General features: G+C 43.3%; 1 protein-coding gene across 2 annotated transcripts in view; it reads right to left on the reverse strand.

Annotated features, from left to right (window-relative positions):
• The window catches only part of LOC126531309 (semaphorin-5A-like), a 165,303-nt gene that overhangs the window by 6,118 nt on the left and 140,187 nt on the right, over positions 1-18,998 (reverse strand). Inside the window, exons 11-19 of one of the 2 annotated variants that reach the window (XM_050178799.3) lie at positions 17,726-17,838; positions 16,770-16,971; positions 15,596-15,672; positions 13,295-13,431; positions 11,680-11,847; positions 10,735-10,908; positions 8,241-8,612; positions 5,714-5,896; positions 3,004-3,183 (exon numbers count right to left, since the gene is read on the reverse strand). In XM_050178799.3, coding sequence (XP_050034756.1) covers positions 3,004-3,183; positions 5,714-5,896; positions 8,241-8,612; positions 10,735-10,908; positions 11,680-11,847; positions 13,295-13,431; positions 15,596-15,672; positions 16,770-16,971; positions 17,726-17,838 — 1,606 coding nt within the window. The remainder of the gene's footprint in view (positions 1-3,003; positions 3,184-5,713; positions 5,897-8,240; positions 8,613-10,734; positions 10,909-11,679; positions 11,848-13,294; positions 13,432-15,595; positions 15,673-16,769; positions 16,972-17,725; positions 17,839-18,998) is intronic. The other variant, XM_055071099.2, reaches the window with a different exon arrangement.

Genomic DNA, 18,998 nt, shown 5'->3' on the forward strand with positions numbered 1-18,998 from the left:
TGACACTTGCATTGTGCTCATGAATGCATGCATGTTCCTGTGCATCAATACTGCTGGCGTGTGTTTCCTTGTGCATGCACAAAATTCAAAACTGTTCAGTAACAATAGAGTCCATTAGAATGACTACTTTTGCTTCCTCTCCTTCTGTTAATGACTCGGCATATTTGAGATCGCAAAGTAAAAATCTGGTAAATACACATGATAATGCGTACTCACTGTCGTCGGCCTATTTCAGTTTGAAATAGCTGTCAGTTGGGCTTCTTGGTAAACATTCATGATGGAAAAAGCACCACTAAAAATGGAGACTTAGCAAGAACACAGAATGTGCTTTGTCCTGTGTTCTTGCTAAGTCTCCGTTTTTAGTAGCGCTTATTCTGTTTCAGTCTACCAACAATATTCTGATGCTGATTCATTTGACATACCTTTCCATTGTTTGTGTAAGAATCAAGACATTCTCCTTGAGGTGCTGTGAATGAGTGGAAAAAGCCACTCACTACAGGCTTGCCAGCCCAGAACCTATTTTCCAACACATCTATAGAATTTATCTTTTTCTGTGAAGCAAGCAGTCTAGTTAAACAAAAGCATCAACCTAATGAAGTTTTTGTCAACAGCAGGTCTGTTGCATTTCACAGCTCAGGGGGGATATGACTTGGTAATAATAAAGATTGGGCTTGTTGATTCTACATGACCTGCAATGTGACAGCACCACATGGGAAAAAGAGAGAACTGAAGAGAAGCTGTTGTATTTAGCCTGGTTCACACGCTGCAAATTGTCTGCGATTCTGGCTGCAGTGGCCACAGAAATTGGTAGAATCCGGACTTGGTGAAAATTTTTGCAGTGGCGTTGCAACTGATTAATGGAAGCACTGCAGCAGAGTATGATGCAAATCCTGACGTGGTAGTGGCAGTGAGCGCCCACTACTGTCAGAGTGGCAGTCGCTGCGTCTAAGGTCCCTGAATAAAACTAAAAGGTAAGGACATGCTTTTATCTTGCTGCCGCTGCTGCTGCGAGGAGCATGCAAGGAGGCAGGAGAGGAGGTCTGCATCTCCCAATTGATTGTGCGGCGTCACATGCTATTTTTCGCCGCCCTTGTCTCTATTTTTTCTTCTTTTTCGCGTCTCAGCGTGCTCACCACCATGACGGTTGGTCGTCAAGATTCCGCGGCGAGGCTTTCGCAAGAGATTTCATATGCTTTGGCTAAGTTTTGTGACTAACCGCATCATTTAAGAAATTACTTTTTGTTTTGTTTTATGTTAGGGATTGATTTTAAGAGTACTGGAGGTGCAAATGTGTACAAATGGAGCTTTTTTCTTTGTTGACGGGGTACAGAGCTCAGGCAAGGCTAAGCATTACGCATGGGTGCTATTCTCGGGGCTCGTTCAGATTTGCTTTCCTGATCGCGCTATCGTCAACAGGTGTATGAAGCTATAGAGTGCGCAGGCTGTATTCTGTCATATATTATGCTAGAAATTTAACACGTGTTATTGTTGTAGTACTGAGAGTGTGTAGCTTTGTCAGCCCATGCTTTTATTAGGCGCTGCAAATATATTTTGTGAGGACAGGCTGTTCACTAACAATGCAAATGATTTTGACTATTGTGAGCAGGATTTCTGCACTTTGCCATCTCGGCAGGATAAAATGGTGCAAGAGTTTGTTGGCTCATATTGACTTGGAACTGTGTAAAGGGAGAAAGTTCTCATTGATGGATACCACTTCTATGCGTAACGTTCATCCTCGCATATGCTTTGTTCACAAATGAAGTACAGGTTCCACTGTGATCTTTGCACTTGAGAGCCAACGGCACCAGTTTGTCATAAAAGCACAGGACCAGTTTCACTGCATAAAGAGATGCCAGTGTCACGACAAAACGACGAGAATAGCTGAGATGCTCCGTGTTGATCGCGCACGTTGCTACATGACGCTCGTGTTATTCAGGTGAATATGTCATGCACCTTGCGTTGAGTCATCATGGTACTAAGACGATTAAGTCATGAAGCTGCACAAGCTGTACACACGGCAGTCAAATGGGTACACGCAACTATACACATATGCACTTCAAGCAGCGCAAACGCATCCGAGTGGTTGAATTAGCAGCTACATACTGCTGCACACATGCAAGTGCATCGTCTTTGGCGTGTCTCGGCGAAACCTTCATCGCAGCTCTTTCATGCCGGGCAAGTGTCTTTAAAAAGCCAAATAAAGAATCTGATCAATGCAATAGAAATAACTCGCGAAGCGGGTTGATCTGTGCAAGCCATGACATTGTTTTTGTCTACGAATACAATGCATAGCTGTGGACGACATAACACTCAAGCGAAGCTCTGGCATGTATCTAAACATCTTGTACATTATGTATACATTACTGGCGAGACAAATAATTCTGATTTTTGTGCTAGTACTCGACACTAAAAGGAATTTGACCCCCAAACTAGCCTCAAAAGCCTTCTTCTAACTGGAAGCAGGCAGCCAACCCGAAGCCACAAGACAAGTGCACAGTTACGAGCCGAAAAAGCACAAAAAGCATCTGCTTCTGCCAGTTTCATAGCGTTCCGTCATTGCTCCTAGCACAGCACACAATAATCAAGCCTTGAATATGGTAAAAATTCATGCGCAAATGCCCAACGACAATTTTAGTCTCACCTTATGTAACTCTATGGGCGGCTTCCAAGCGAATGACCAAACTGTGAAAGTGAGCTACGCGCGAAAAAGCGATCTGCGAGAAGGCCAGGAGAAGGAGAGGCCAGGTGAGGAGGAATATTGCTACCCTTTAGTTTTATTCAGGCACCTTAGCTGTGTCAGCAGATTCTCGAACCAAACCTCTTGAGGCAGCTGTGAAAAGCCACTCGTCGGAGTATTTCGCATTGCATAATCGCAGCATGTGAAACAGGATTTTTTGTTTGCTCTTTGGTTTCGTCCTTGTCCCAAGTCATGGTGCTATATTTGCGATCATGAAGGGATAAACAGCTTCATGCATTAGGAACTCCTTCTCCCACAGTACTCACTCGAAAAAGGGCAGGGCAACGTTGCATTGCAAGCCACGACCTCAGTGGCATCACCCTGGCAGGCTCCCGACTCGGTGCCTGAGCCGGGTTCTCTTAGGCATGTGCGCGTGCGTGTTTTGGTGCCACCACCTCCACACGTCACGGAGCATGTGCTATACTCCGACCAACAGGACCAGTGGCCTTTGTCGTGTAGAAAGCATGGTAGCGAAAGGCAATAGAGGAAGAGGAGAAGGGAGCAAGAGAGAAGAAGAAGCCAACACCACAATCAAGCCACCAAGCAGCACCCACAGGCTCATGGTCCACCACTGGGCACAAACATAATCGCGTCGAGCTGCTCAGTGTGCTGCATCAGGAGCAGGCTGGCTTTGTAGGGTCAACTCGCATTCATTCAAACTCTTAAACATTGTCACGTAAATTATGAGAATTTGGAGTGATCAAAAGGTGTGTAAAGTATGATACAGAAACAGGATTGCTGGTTGATTATTTGGTAGGGTCTAATGTCCCAAAGCAACATGGTTGAAATCCACATTTCATCTACACGCCAATGAATTTGCCTCATTCAATGCCTCATTTGAAATGCTACATGATACAAGTCATTGAATGATAATGTATCCTGAGATTATGTTGCCTCAAGAGAGTATATGTTGCCTGTGTACACTTTGTGCTGGGACTGCACAAACACAATGTATCAGTGAAGGAAATGTGACAACTGGCAATATGTCAATGAAGTAGTGCTAATGATAATCGAGTGCTCGAAAACCACTCTTAAAGGGACCCTGAACCACCCCTCAGGCTTGGTGAAATAGCATAGTCTGTGGGTAGCATACGCTGCTGTGTACATCTCAGCCAAGCTTTGCTGTCGTATGCAGTGCGCAGAGCTTGCAAGTGGATCGTGAAGTCGCCTTCCTCTCAAACGCTCTCTTTTCAACAGAACGCCGTGTCCTCACTCTCTTCTAGACACAGTATTTCGTCATCTGATGCACTATTTCGTCATTCCCTTAGACGGCTGCTACTGGCCGATAGCTGACATCAAGCTGCGGTCAGCTACATGGCGTAGATACCACGGCCACCGCAGGGTGCCACCACGAGTCTACTGGCCAAGCGTACTGAGGCTCGCTGAAGACAACCCCGTTTGGCTTATGTTTAACACATTGTAGGCACCAAAGGAAGAAGTTGAGGCGTCCACGTTAACATCCAAAATGAAATTTGAACTGCGCGCCGCGGTGATATATATAGAAGGCGGAGTATTGTGGGGACGCCCCACTACGGCAAACGCTTCACAGTACAAGGCATTGAAGAAGGAATGGGAGCACAGCGTAGGTCGTGTTTGATTGCCAATAACTCCGCTTCTGCTGAACTCATTGCAGTACTTTTTGCGGCAAAGTATTTCTGAAATAACCTATTTTCACTTCAAATGCCTTTCTACACTTCGATAAAAAGTGGTTCAAGGCCCCTTTAATAGTAACTCTGGCAATAAGAGTGCACCAACTTTACAAGGATGCAAGCTAAACATTTTTCAGAAGGCGAGCAGATTTGCAGGCACCATGCAAAAGTTCAAAAAGAAATAAGGCATTCAGGCATTCGGAAAGCAGGCAGTGCAGTACAGTGAAGGAGGCAATATGGCTAGTAATGTGTGCTTTCAAATACTACTAGTATAATGCAGTGCGCACATAATGTGCAGAGAAAAGAAAGACAAGACAAAGATCCTTTCCGCTAAGCTATTATTTTTTTCTTTTACTTTTTGGACAATGTTTGCACAATGCATTATTTCTTAAACAATAGTTAGCCTGCCTTTCAGTGTTAAATTATCAACACGGTCCATACTTCCTGGTTATTGACAAGGCAGGGGAAGGTTATGGTGTTTTTATTATTGTTTTAAATATGTAACAATGGGAAGGTTATTCTGTTCAGCCCTTTTGCTAACATAAAACTCAGCATGTTATATCATCAGTAAAAGCAGAAACGATCAGCCTGTGCTCTACATCTCCTCTTACGATTCTTGTGAACTTTCATACTTTGTCTCGTGGTAAACAGTGCTCCAGTCCAGTTCAACTGATGCATTATGAAACATATGCTCATGTCTAACTGGGCAACTCTTTAATGTCTTCATATTCATGCCCAATGTGTTATAAACGTATTTCGAATTATAGCTGTCGGCAGGGTGCCAACCTTGTTCTGTTACTGGTAAAGCATCTGCAAGATGTGATTTCCACTTACATCCTAAATTCACTGTCACCTTTTTGTGCCTCTCAATGATATGGAGACCACTGTTCCAAACAGAGTTCAGATGTCTAGAAGAAGCAAAACTGGTCTCTCAATAAATACATCTCTAATTAAGTGTGCCCAAATTAGACAGTTTTCTAAAGGTTAGCTTGACACGTATTGCCTTATACAGTGACGATCATAATTATGCAGTATACATATTTCTTTCATAAGGTGCAGCTGGCAACCCATGAGCAGTTAGTGAATACACGACCATGCATTTCCACATACTGTAAAATGGAAAGAGCATGGCAAAAGAAGAAAGTAAAGGTAAACTGCCAAAAACAAGAAAGACCAGATGGGACCAATGTTCACTCAGAGCTGCTTGGAAATTCCCTCAATGCCTTGTCCCTTCTAGCACTTCTTGTCATTGCCTTTTGCCTTTTCACTCTTTTTCGCTGCATTTTATTAGGAGGTGTTAACCATGTTGTTAATCATTGATACTCACTCTGGCACTGATGGATGTTGCAGTCCCGTTCCTCCTTGGAAGGGCCCTGGCAGTCGGCACCGGTTCCTGAGGGCCGTGGGTTGTCACAGGTCCTTTCCCTGTACTGGACGCCACCTCCGCAAGGTACCGAGCACTGGGACCACTCACCCCACTCTGACCAGTCGCCATCAATATTCAGGTATGCTGCACATTTTAAAGGAAATGACAGTAGTACAGATTTGTTGCAATATCTCTAGTTAGAAGCTGATTGGAAAGCAAACACTAATATGAAATCTATGTACTGCACGGCCGCACCTCAGTCAACTATCTGTAGCGATCCCAGGAGAGTGGCTCAGACAGAACAAATAAATGTGCAAGCCTTCCAACCCTAAGTGATCAAGTAGATGTTCCTAGGCTGGCTACAGGTGTCCAACATTACATGGTATTACTTAATATTCCATGCTGAATGTCAATACAAAGATTAAAGCTCATTTACGTTAAAGGGACTGACAGCCGATCTTTAAGGACCTAGTTTTTTATAGTGCAATGCAAAAGTTCACCCTTGGTAGTTTTTACGCCTGCAGTGGCTACTTCCAAAAGTGCATGGATATTTCGTAAGCAATATTTTTCGATCTGAGTAGCCTCTAAAAAAGTATGAGTCCCTCCTCCAGCAACGCTGAGAAGTGAGAGCGATGCCGATAGTCCGCCTTGCAAGTTGTGAAAGCCGCCCATCGTTCTGCTTTCATAGGAGTGAGTGCAACTGTGGTTATAACCACCTTTTGAAAATAAAAAGCTGGTACAATAAATTTGCATTGTTATACAGAGCTTTCTTATATTTGTACTGTATTTTCCCCCAAGTATGTGCCTACGTCATGGCTAGCTGGCCCCCATGGTCGTTATTCTGTTGACGAGCCTGGTCAATTCATCGATAAAGAAGGTGAAGGCAGCAACACTTTTTTTGTTCACTGCAAATGAGGGCCTATGTGCACATTGTAAGTTTTAAAAAGTTATAACAGAAAAAAGTATACTGCATTTTAATACTGATAAAAAGACCAGCAACCGCTTACACTAACAGAAGGTCACATGATAGGCCTCTTATGCATCTTCATGTTTTTGCCACGTGGTGCGCCCAAGGTATTTTGTCCCAACTTTTAGTGAAGAATTAAAATTATAAATTCACGTTTGACGAGAAAAACATGACTCGTTTTAACCAGTATGATAGGCAATCGTTCCATCAGCAGGGCTATCTCGATTCATGTTCTGAGCAGCTGTCCGACCCTTTAATTGATAAGTAAGGTGAGCATCAGCACTCTTTAATCTTGCATGAACATTTTACAATGACTTACAACAGCATGAAAATTACGACATATCTCATACTACTATTGACAAGCACTTTCTTGTGACACTTAGAGCGACAAGCCTATCTCATAGTATGAGATGTTATTCTGGTTAACGGCCTAAGCTCAACATGGCTGCAGAGGAGAGCAATAGTAATAATTCTGAGTATTGAGATGTCCCTAATACTGCCACGCGCCGTCGTTTTACTTCTTGCCATTGACTGCTTTACCAAACTTCCACTGTCATCTTGTGACCACTTTTGCATATTATGCACTTTCCATGTTTGAAACTTTGTGAATATTGTTGTGAATTCGGTGGTGAAAAGGCACGTTTAATCAGACTGCATGTGTCACTTGTACAGTGTTGTGCATTCTTGAATCTGTGTGAGCACCAGATATTTCTCTGGAAAGTATGGTGGTGCGCATATAGATACTGGGCCAACTTCAGCTGTATGATAAGATTTGAATTGCCAGCAACCGTGTTCATCACTATCATTATGATTTGAGTACTTCTTTCCTTCCTGGGCACAAGTTCACCCAATAAGGAGTTAGAGTTTTAATTCACATTTTCTAGTAGTGCTTTAGATTCTTCACTGTCATTACTACATGCCAACATAATCTCATAGCTACAAACGAATGCACTACTGCAGTCATAGTGTTCACTGTGCATGTTAAATAAATTTCTCAAGCCAGCTCTTACACACTTTGAGTGCTACCTTTGAGACAGCCAAAAAGACACTTGAAATTAAGTTAAAACAGCAACTGCAGGCATAATGGGCTGCTTTCTTTCACTCACTCTAGCCAAGGGCTTGCAATGCCAGCTCTACATTCAAGCCCAGTTGACCTAGTAACAGCACTTAAGTCTGTAGCAGCTGCTGGAATAATGTGAAAGCTGTCTGTGACAGCTCTGAGAGGATGCAAAATGATGTACCTGCACACATGTGCAATGAGAAAGGGAACACTGACATTTAATCTAGAAATTCCCCCTAGTTTTAAACTTAGGTGTGACATGTGACTGCACCAAGTAGCTCTCCCATTTAACGGTCAACTTCATAATACACCTTTATGCTCGAGGCAGGCGTAAGGTTACTCTTTGCCTTTTGAATGCAGTTGAGTAGACATTCTTTGTTATACTGTGTACAAGTTCATATGCTTTACGAGAACTTCCAGCTTCGTTTTCCTGCACGGATTCCATATATTAAGTTACTCACCCGAGTCCATGCAGCTCTTTGCTGACTCATGACAGTAGCGCTCCTCCTTTTTAACGTTTCCAACCCTGAGCAATGAGCTATCAGCAACATTGGCACGGCAGGTGAATCTGAAGCGCTGCTCAAAGTATCCATCCCTTGTGGCATTGACGCGCACCCATGCAGTCCAGTTGGAGCTCTTGCGTGTCTCTGGGCAAGCATGCGTGTTGCAGGCACGGTAGTCCGTGTCGCAGCCACCACCACAGCCCTCACGACCGCGGGGGGAGTCGCAACGTCGCCGCCGCCACTGGAAGCCACTGCCGCACTGTGCCGTGCACTCACTCCAAACACCCCACTCTGACCAGGTGCTCTCACGGGTTGCAGGTGTGGCAGGGGCTGCACATAGGAGGCGATGTGGTATGAGAAACAAGGCAGTCATCATTCCCCTCATTTTAATGCGAAAGCATTATATGCCCCTTTACACGAAAATCCGGCTTTGGTGTCACCGCCAAGCGATGGTACCAAAAGTGGCCGATGGCGCAAAGAGTAAAAACACGTCAGAAATGCTCAAATTGATGTCGAATTTCTCAGGAAGGTTGCTGTAAACAAAGCAGTTGGGTTTCAACGGCTTTGAAAAGAAAATTTGGTGGTAAATTTTGGTTTGGGTGGGAATCAAACTTGGGCCTCTGGTTTGCAAGATGGGAATGCTTCCTCGAAGCCACGGCAGCTCCACAGTTCTGGTTGACTAAAGGTGTGCCTAGTGCATGCGTCATTGCACATGACACGTCGAAAGGTGTGGCCTAATTATGCGTCATTGGGCACATGATGACACAGCCACTGGGAAGGAGGTGGCGCCACATCATGAGTGTATAAAATAAAAAGCATTAATGTCCGATTTAATGCCGCTGGGTGGTCCTTCGAGCTATGAATGCCTCACGGGCAAGTGAGTGCGTTCAGATGCTTAGTGTGTTTTCACTTGGCCTTACTGAGGCACAGTTAGAACACAAGTGAGAGTTCGTGTGGACAAGGAATGCGCGAAAAAAAAATACATTTCACCAAAGAGACTATAATGCTTTTGCATTCCCACACGTAAGCAGATTTAAAGGGCCCCTCACCAGGTCTGGCCAATTTGAGCTGACAAGCGCTGTGCATGCAATGCGCACTAATGATCATGTCTGCTAAGTATTACATCACTAAGCACCGCGGAAAGAGTTTAAACTTCAATCCAAACCCTGTTTGCCCTTCTCCTCGAGGGCGGCGCACTCTCAGCTGGAGAGTCGACGCATTTCGCACAAGTGCACCTACGTACATGGCAGTGCTGTGACGTCGCTCATAGTGGCATGTGACTGAGAATTGTTCAAGACAAGAGCAGTTATTTTTTTTATCTGTTGCTTCGAGAGACGAATTAAAGTTTAGAAAAATAATAAAACCTACAAACCAAATGTCTGCGTGTCTTTAATTACTTCGTATCATAGCGAGAGAGAGATGTACTTCTGTTTTGTCTGCTTGTTCCCATGTCGTGCAGTCATGCGTGCAGAGAGCGAAACTTTCTACTGTGTTCCAGCGTGTGATCATGCTATGTGATCCGCTTGTGTCTGCTTCACTGTTCCTGTAGCACTGACTTATACTGCTAGTTAGGTGATCTTGTGCACACCGTGCAAGATCGTGCGCTGTGCAAAATGAAACAAACACAACAGCTCACGCAAGAGACAGTCAGCACAAGCGCATCGCACAGAAGAGAGAGAGAGTTATGTTGGTGGTGACACTCTCCTCCTGAAATCATGGGTTCGCGGCACTGAAATATTTCTATCTCGGCTATTAATGAACCAGTTTGAAAAATTCTTGCAGTAGAACACTCCCTAGAGGGCACGTAACAACTTCCAGCATATAACCAAAATTTGCTGTATGGCCTGGTGAGGGGCACTTTAGGTGTCTCTGCCAACTTTTGTTCTCGTAATGCACATCTTTTCTTGCAATTTCTATGTTTAATGTGCTTTTTCCACTTCACTCTACTATTTACCTGTCCTACTCATAACATTGTAGATTTAATGTTTTCCTTGGCAGTACTGCCTGTTCTAAGACTGACATTATCAAATTAGATAATCATGACAATACACAACAGACAAAAATATAAGTTGAGAGAAAGACATACACTGACTTGGTGAAGCGCATTTTTACTATTGCACTCAAGTTATTACTGTGAAAAGCCTGTATGGCTTGTTATAACTAGCTACGGCGAAGCATACTGGCACATTAGAAGGTAACTATATTAAGCACTAAAGCTCTGGCATATGCACTAAACTATAAAGCTTAGCAAATAAGACTTGAGCTGTACTAGTCAATGTCCTATTTAAGGCATTCATAACGCAATATAAGTGAAATTTACAACTGTTTGATTTAGTGTATAACCATTATTAAGAAAAAAAAAAAAAAAACTCTACTGGCCAACACGTCATGGTAAGGAACTCTCACTTGCAGGACTCTTTTTCTACAGAAATTTCTGCAGATTTCTCATTACCTGGACAGGGTGGGTTAGAAGTGCAGTATATTTGCTCCTGCTCTGGTCCTAGGCAGACACGTCCACCATGCTTAGGACTTGGATTCCCACAGGTCCTACGACGGAACTTCACTGCCAGACCACATGTTCGTGAGCATGCTGACCAGCCAGACCACTCTGTCCACTGGCCATGTTCTGTTGGAAGCAATGAGCGAGAGGAAGTTACATATAGCTTCTCTCACCAAGTTTTGTTTTATCTTATTTGTAACACTAGGAGTAAGCAAGAAATATATTCTTAATGCATTGCTACATGCACACTTAATTTTGATGACACACTCGTGTGCATTATTGCTATTTTAATTATCATAGCAAAGTGTAAACATAAACAAAAGGTTTCAGGAAAGACTGCTTCCGGGAAGGGCGCAATACATGCCTGCCGGAAAGGGGAGGGGACAAAAACTTATGTGCATCCTTAATTTGTGTTTAACCTAGTACCAATGTGTGTTTTATTTATCTTCTTTTTTTGCATTGTTAATGATACCCTCATACACTCGTATTGTCTAGGACTCCTTACCCATTGCTTTAAGAAATTGCATACTTCATGTGATTGTGCACGACCAGTGCACAGACCTCAATGTGACATGCCTGTCATCACACCTGCAGCATCAAGTACATGTTCCACCAGCTACAACACCCCATTACTTGAAGAGCTGTTGCAAAGAAATAGCAAGTTTCAATAGAGAGAACTTACATTATTGTGTAGCAATAGAAAAGAGGCATGCTGTCTGTTTTACGCCTCTATACCAGAAAAGTAACAATTACAATGATGCGATGAAGACCTAGACATTGCAGAGTGTAATACTGAGTCTCTCATTTTCTCCTGATAGGAAACAAGTTAGGCTAAGAGCAGTTCCTAACTATTGCTAAAGCAAATTTACATTCGTTCTGTCTTTGTTGCATACTCACGCGTGCAGTTGGTGACTTCTAATGATGAGCCCTCGCACAGCTTGCCGCCATTGGCTGGAGTGGGACTGGTGCAATGCCGGGAACGGCAAAGGCAATGATCACCGGGTGGGTCCTTGCCGACCTGGTCACACTCTGCCCACTGACTCCAACTACTCCAGCCTCCATCAACTGAAAGTAGGGGGGGGGGGGTAGTTGGGGGAGGAAAGGTAAGCTTCGGTATTGCTTCTGAGCTAGTTTTTCAGGCATTCTGAAGCGCTTCAAGGGCTGGGGCTTTGCGAGACACCGTATTGAAGGGGGGTCTGGATGACAACTTGAGATCCTTGAACATGCACACAAAGCTAAATTGGTGCAAAAGCATTTTCACATCCTGCCTCCATGGAAATGTGGCTGAAGGAGTCAAGAATCAAAACTGAAATCTCGTATGCAGCAGCTGAACACTATAGCCATTGAGACATTAGGCAGGTATGTATAAGCCCTCAGAATGCTTTAATACTAGTTGATTGCTTGATTGGTTGGTTAAAGTGTTTGCTACAAGTGTGGATAGCCTGGCAGATGAGCCGGTAACTCTGCTGCTGTTCAGGAATTCGCTACCATGTGCCAATGAGTTCTGTGTCGCGTAGATATGTGACACAAATATGTAAAATAGATCCACTAAATTGTGCTCAGCTAGAACATACTGCTGGGACAGCTGGTATATGTCTTGACTGGGCAATACATGGGACACATGAAAAGAAACAAGTAAGACAGGACACCGACAATCACCAATCACTAGAAGTGATTACACCACATGGCTTTGTACTACACACAAGGTTATCATAGCATAGGTTATCATAGCTTCTTTAGGTAGCATAGTAAGATGACAACAAAGAAGGAATGAATTGATGGGACATGTTCTGTTCTCACAAATGAATTTTTTGCTGAAGACCAAGTGCTTAAGTACAATATAAACTGGTAAAAGCAATACTATCAGGGACAAGTACACGACAAAATATTTTTGACAAAGATTTTTGCCATGAGTACCTGCTTTGGTCTTTGTCACTTGGTTTTGCTAGAATTACTGTCTCCGGTTTCTATTGCACTTAAACATTTTGGTTCTAAAAAGAAAATCAGTTTTGAGAACAGCGCATGTACCATCAATTCCTTCCTTCTTTGTCGATGTCCTGTCATGCTTTCTAAAGCAGTCAGGCACCTATTGCAACTCACCCACCTAAGTGTGCTTTTGCAAGATAATCATAGTGACAAGCCACAGCTGAAAGGTGTAAAAACAAGTTCTAGCAAAAGCCACGAGGTGGGAGGGAACAGCTACCATACTTAACAGTGGCATTGAGATTCTGCTTATCGGTGCTATTTTTGCTTTTTTTTGGTATACTTTCTGTTCTTTATATAGGTGGACTCCAGTTTCAATCTAGCAAGTCCGATGATCACTCTTGTTTCATTGTCCTCATCCATGTTCCCATGGAAAGAACCATAAACACTCCGAGGTGCAACTCGCTAGCCTAGCTTGGTACTGTAAATAATTTTAGATATACAGTGTGTCTCTCCAACTATGTTAGGTTTGGATGGAGGAAAAAAGGAATGAAATAAAGTAAGAAAGAATGAAAGGCATATGTCTCACCAGGCACATTGCTGTTGGGGCAGCCTGCATGGTTCTGTTTCCAGTCAAGACTGAGAGGATTAAGGTGTGGCGCTGTTGTGCATGCCAGCTGGTGTTTGTTCCATCCGCAGTATGGGTCCATAGAACCCAGGCAAGACCTGCGAAAGAATACAAATTTGCGTTTAGTGTGGCATGCGTTTTAAGTACAATAATATCTTGGTAAAGGGAAATAGCCTAACAGAACAACCACCTCTCAAATGACTGGTCTCGTACCTAGGTTATGCAAAAAAAATAAAAAGTTGCAGTTTTGCTCGAAAGGTGAAGCATTGATTGTGATAGCAAATTATTAGACAGCTATACGAAGTAAGGATAGTAGTTTAATTGGCCCTCTAAACTTGTAAACATTTTCTTGGAAACTAAATTGACAAGCATAGTGTCATGTGCGCATAGGCAAGCATGAACATATCTCACTCGATGACCGTGGCCACTTGCTGTCAGGACGCTGACGTGAGGAAGAGCGGCAGCAGCAGCGAGTGAATTCCCCTTCATGCTAGTTGCAGGCCACCAGGAATTTTGTACTTAATCTGAGCAGTTAAATCTGGATGAACTATGTACACCACATCAAAACCTCAGTGCATAGTCTATTTCATTCAGTGCATTAAAACAGTCAGATGTCATTGCAGGTTACTTTTTTGTCTGTTTTGTGAAGAGTTCTGAAGTGATGCATTCATGGTGGGTGTAGTCCTTCGTGTTTCAGCCTTACAATATTATATTATATTACTGTGGAATCTCAATAAACGCTAAAATTAAACGGAACTCCCTCTTAAACAGAACATCGTCATGGCTGGTTGGTTTTGTACTCATGCAATCGTAGTGTACGCTCGTTACAATGGACCCGCGTACAACAGACTTTCGGACATAACAGACCATATTTCAGCCTTAGTTTGTTCGACCTATTTTATTAATGCAACGAAGTTCACATTTAACGGACCGCACTACAACAGACTATCGGCTACAGCAGACAAAATGAGTGAAATTTTTTTCAAAATTAGGCGTATAAAATGTACCTTTGCTGTATTGACACAAGCTGGCAACTGACTTGCGAGGGTCAGCCGATAATCGCGGCTCAATATCGCATGCGCGAAGGAGGAAGGCAGGGCGGAAATGCGCCGTCTTCTTTCGCATGCGAGGCACTGGAGGGGAGGGGAGCCAAGAGAGAGGGGTTCTACTCCAGCGGCTGCTGCGCCGTATCTTCAAAGCGATCTGCGATGTGGACAAAGTGCGCCCAGTGCCGGTAGCTTCGTATGCGCTATGCTTTCGACGCTTAGTTCGCGTTGAAGTCACTGACAAGATGAAGGTTAATTTGCTCACTGCTGCTGTGCGCTTACCTTGCTTAATTTGCTATCACAATCGATGCTTCGCCTTTCGGGCGAAACTGTGACTTTTTGTTTATTTTTTTAATTTGTACGTTCCTCACTCACTCTTTCCAATACAAAGTTGTTAGACATCGTGCCGAACGTTTCGTAAGTGAGGCATTTTGGATATTACGGACTTTGGAGAAAACAGTCCTGTTTTGTCGGATTGTCAGGGTCTGTACGCCGTAACGAGAGTCGATTGTATTCAGCCTTGTCTCTTAGTAAATGGAACTCCTGATAAGCGGAACCAATTTCCCTGGTCCCTTGAGGTTCCGTTTAAATAGAGTCCGCTGTACTTAGGTGCATTAATGTATCAAAGTGTGACACACTGTCATTCACCGAAGGAAGCATTACCAATTTTCATTTTTAGCTTGTTAGTTTTTTCCAGAAGTCCTCATCACCGTCTACTATGCTAATCAAATCAAGGTTTTAACAGCCGTCTAGTAATGAACTCATCAATCACAGGTGGCTTCAGAATGGAACATACCAAGAGGCCAGTCAAAGGCAGAACCCTCGCGTATTTTTAAATAGCAGCAATGTTATTCAGTTGACCTTAATGGTTACAGTGCGAAAAATACAAGGACAACGGAAGAGCAAACACCACAAACACTGACTTGTACTTATTACCACAAATGCGTAACAACTCACCAACATTAGCATAACAACTCGCTAAACTTTCCATTTTGGTTACCAGGCTGATGTGTCCTGAGCCCCGAAGAGGCTTTTACACACGTTATCTGAGCTGAATTATCAGCAGTAGATGTACATGTGAATATACATGCATGCTTTTTATAGTGTGCATAAGGCTATCTGTCTTGTTCATCTTAAGTCACCAATCGTTCTCTCTTAAAATCCTGGCCACTTGTCGCATAGTGTGTTAGGGAGACAAAGAAGTACTTTTACTTACTCTTCACTTCTGTACTGCTCGCACCGGTGAACAAAGATTCGGAGCACCTCCTTGTCTGTTCCCAAATACAGAGAGCTCTGAAACGCAAATGAAAAGCATGCTCTGTCTAATCCAAGTTGGGAAACTGCGAATATTTACAAAAAAATGTTTGTTTAATATTTCACAACCTTTTGGAATATCTTTCGTCTCCCTCAGTGCGTCCGTACAGGAAGAAGATCACAGTGCTGGCACTTTGTATTCACTGCACTTGCTGGTTCGTTGAAAACACTTATCACAGCAACAGTGCTTACTCACATAGAGCATAGAAGTCGGATATCTAAGCTGCTAGCCATTGCTGGCACTGAGCTATCAGTGTCAAACGAAATGTAAACAGCAACGAGCATAATTGAAGGTATAGTGTGCACCGTCCAGTCATCACCATTGGCAGGCGTCCATCACCATCCAGTCTGAATGCATTGCGCAATTTTTGTTTCTGTTCTGGCTCTCTTTTATTTGAAAGCAACAAAAGAAAAATCTAAGAAAACAAAAGCCAAAATATTACAGTATAAGGCGAGTAGTATCGCCCAGTGTGGCGAAAGCATATGTGCTATATCGGTGTCAAATGAAACACGAACAGAAGTGTGCGTTGCACAGCTTGCGCTATCTTCTTTTCTTGCTTTCAAATAAAAGAGAACCAGAACTGAACGGAAAATATCACAGTAAAGAGGGAACACCATTGTGCAGGGCAGTCAAACCGGAAGTGTGCGCCTGTCAATGGTGATGACCGGACGGCGCACCACTTTACCTTCAGTTGGGCGCTCTGCTGTTCACGTTTGATTTGACGCCGATAGTACATAGTTTTCCTTGGTTTCTCTCATTCAAACCTTTGGGTGTTGTACTCAAACATATTTGGATGCACTTCTATGCTTCTCCCAACTGCTTCAAGCATTCCAAACTACATATCATTCCAGTCTCGGTTCACGAGCACCACTGTCTTCAGGCAATAATGTGAACATTTCTGCCCTATTGCTCACATTTGCACTAGCTGAAACTCTATAAAATGCCAGGTGTGTCCCCACAACTATTTCGATACACTTGCAAATCAGCCGTAATACCGTGTTATGTTTTATATGACACAGCAACAAGGCCATCACACTGGAAGCCAACAATGCTAAGTTACACCCTGTGTACTCACAGTGTCTTTTAGAAGCTTCATTGTGAATATGTGCCTTTCCCTAGGTGAGAAAGGGTGGATTTCTTCAACGAGACAGGTTTCCAGAAGTCCTGGGATAACCACCAGCTTCTTGATTGCGCCTTCCAGTGTAGCTGCAAAAATTACATGGACTCCATCGAAGCTGTACTTTGTGGGGACAACGTCAACTGTTATGTGAGTCAGCCTGGAAGAAAATAAGAAGAGTGCGATTAGACAGCTGTCGACACTCAAGACTGTGTGAGCAAAAAGTGTTAGTATATCTGATTTGAGGAATATTTAGATGTAACAAATATGTTATGAGTTCCTAGCAAATAAAAAAAAAAGAAGTTGATTTTGTTCATCCTCATTTAATGAAGTTAGAAAATCAGTTCTGCAAAATTCTACAAAGTGGATTACAGCTTTTCCCTTTCATTTATTGAAGTTAAAGAAATGCTCAGGAAAGGGGCCACCAACAATGCTTATCGTTTAGATGCCTTCAAATTCATTACTGGCACGTGTGTCAATAAACACGTTGAAGCACCACGCACGGCTCTACAAAACTACCCTCAACACAAAACATTTGACCTGTTATGGCTCCTGACAGTGGCAGCGATTGAAACAATCCATGTGGACATGCATGAGGGTTTTAATGAAGAGAATATATTGAAATTTCCTGACGGTGACAAAGAGCACTTGGAAAACGCTAGTGATGTGGCTGCTACTAAATGTCCTATACTGACCACAGTCAGTGTTACTGGGTGCCACAACCCCGCTGCAGCAATCTGGTGGTGCCCACGAGGGAGCTTAAGACACACTGTGTGCACACACAATATGTGTAATCACTAAGTGCCTAAGCAAACTGCTGTTTTTTGTTGCGTAAGAATTTTTCAATTTCCACGGGTACTTAGAATGCATTTGTGTTGGGGGACTTGGAAGGTACTAGCATCCTGGCTGCGTACCTTTCCAACTCGCCCGTGTACAGGGGCTTTCGGCTTGCTGGTTGCACAGCCTCATCTGTCAGCTGGTAGTTCTGAGCCTCAATGACTCTTTCGTTGTCCTCAACTGCACGGCACTGAAAGACAAAACAAAAGGTGAGTGCACATAGTTTATAGCATTCACTTTGCCATTTCTAGCCACAATCTTATTCCTCGTGCCTTAAAGTGAAGTCCCTCAAGGTAAACAAACTGTTTATTTCCTCTTTCTGCCCTCCTTCTTGCTTTCACAGTAAATACACTCTGAGGGATTCATTAGACAGGTTGCGAGATTTGTGAGTTTTCTTGCATGAAGGATGTCCTATGCAGAAAAATAAATAAATGATTTAACGTCCTAAAGTTGCACAGTAGACAAACTCGTTCTGTGCACAGCTGCACAGGATGCCATAGTGGTGGGATTCCATGAGAATTTTTACCACCTAGGGCTCTTTACTGTGCACCCGAGGCACGGTAGATGACCATTTCTGCATTACACCCCACTTTGCAATGGTGCCACCACGGCTAGGAATCGAACCTGCAACCTTGAACGCTCAGCAGCATAACACCACAACCACTCAGCCGCTCACTCTCAATTAAAATTAATTAATTAATCTCTGGGGCATTAGGTGCTGAAGGGGCCTTTTGCATAAAGCACATGGTATTAGTTCAAATGTGAGGGTATAGTGACCCATGTTTGAGGAAATCAGAAAGTTTGTGCATGGTCTGGCTGGCTACCATGCTTACCTTTACATTAAAAACAGTTGGACAAATTAGTGTTGCGTGACCACTGTCCCATCCTGGGCAAATCAATCACCAGCGTCATGAGAGTGATGGACACAGAAGACAAGCCATTATGACTGTCAAAGGTTTCGGTGATCACCCGACAAGGCATGCAGCAAAATCAGCTGCAAACTACTTTGTGTCGCTGTGCGCAAGACCACTACAGGTAGTGCTAATGCCCGAATGACTGTTAGTGGTTTTGCCTCCATGAAAGGGAGGACTTGCAATTATTACCTTAGAGAAGCTCACTTCAGAGGTTCCTCAAACACTTAGTCACACGGAACAGTTTATATGTTACTGTGGAAGTAGAAGTATGCAATCAATTTGAGAAAATCATATACAATGAGAAATTGTCCATCTGTCACGACCTTAAGCTAGTCCCATGACCCAAGCATGTAAACTTTAAGACTCTCTTGATATGCAATTTCATGTGAATATACTGATAAAGATTAAATAACAGATGCTAAGATGTAACATTTGC

This window comes from Dermacentor andersoni, chromosome 5, assembly GCF_023375885.2.
Source record: "Dermacentor andersoni chromosome 5, qqDerAnde1_hic_scaffold, whole genome shotgun sequence".
NCBI classification, from domain to species: Eukaryota; Metazoa; Arthropoda; class Arachnida; order Ixodida; family Ixodidae; genus Dermacentor; species Dermacentor andersoni.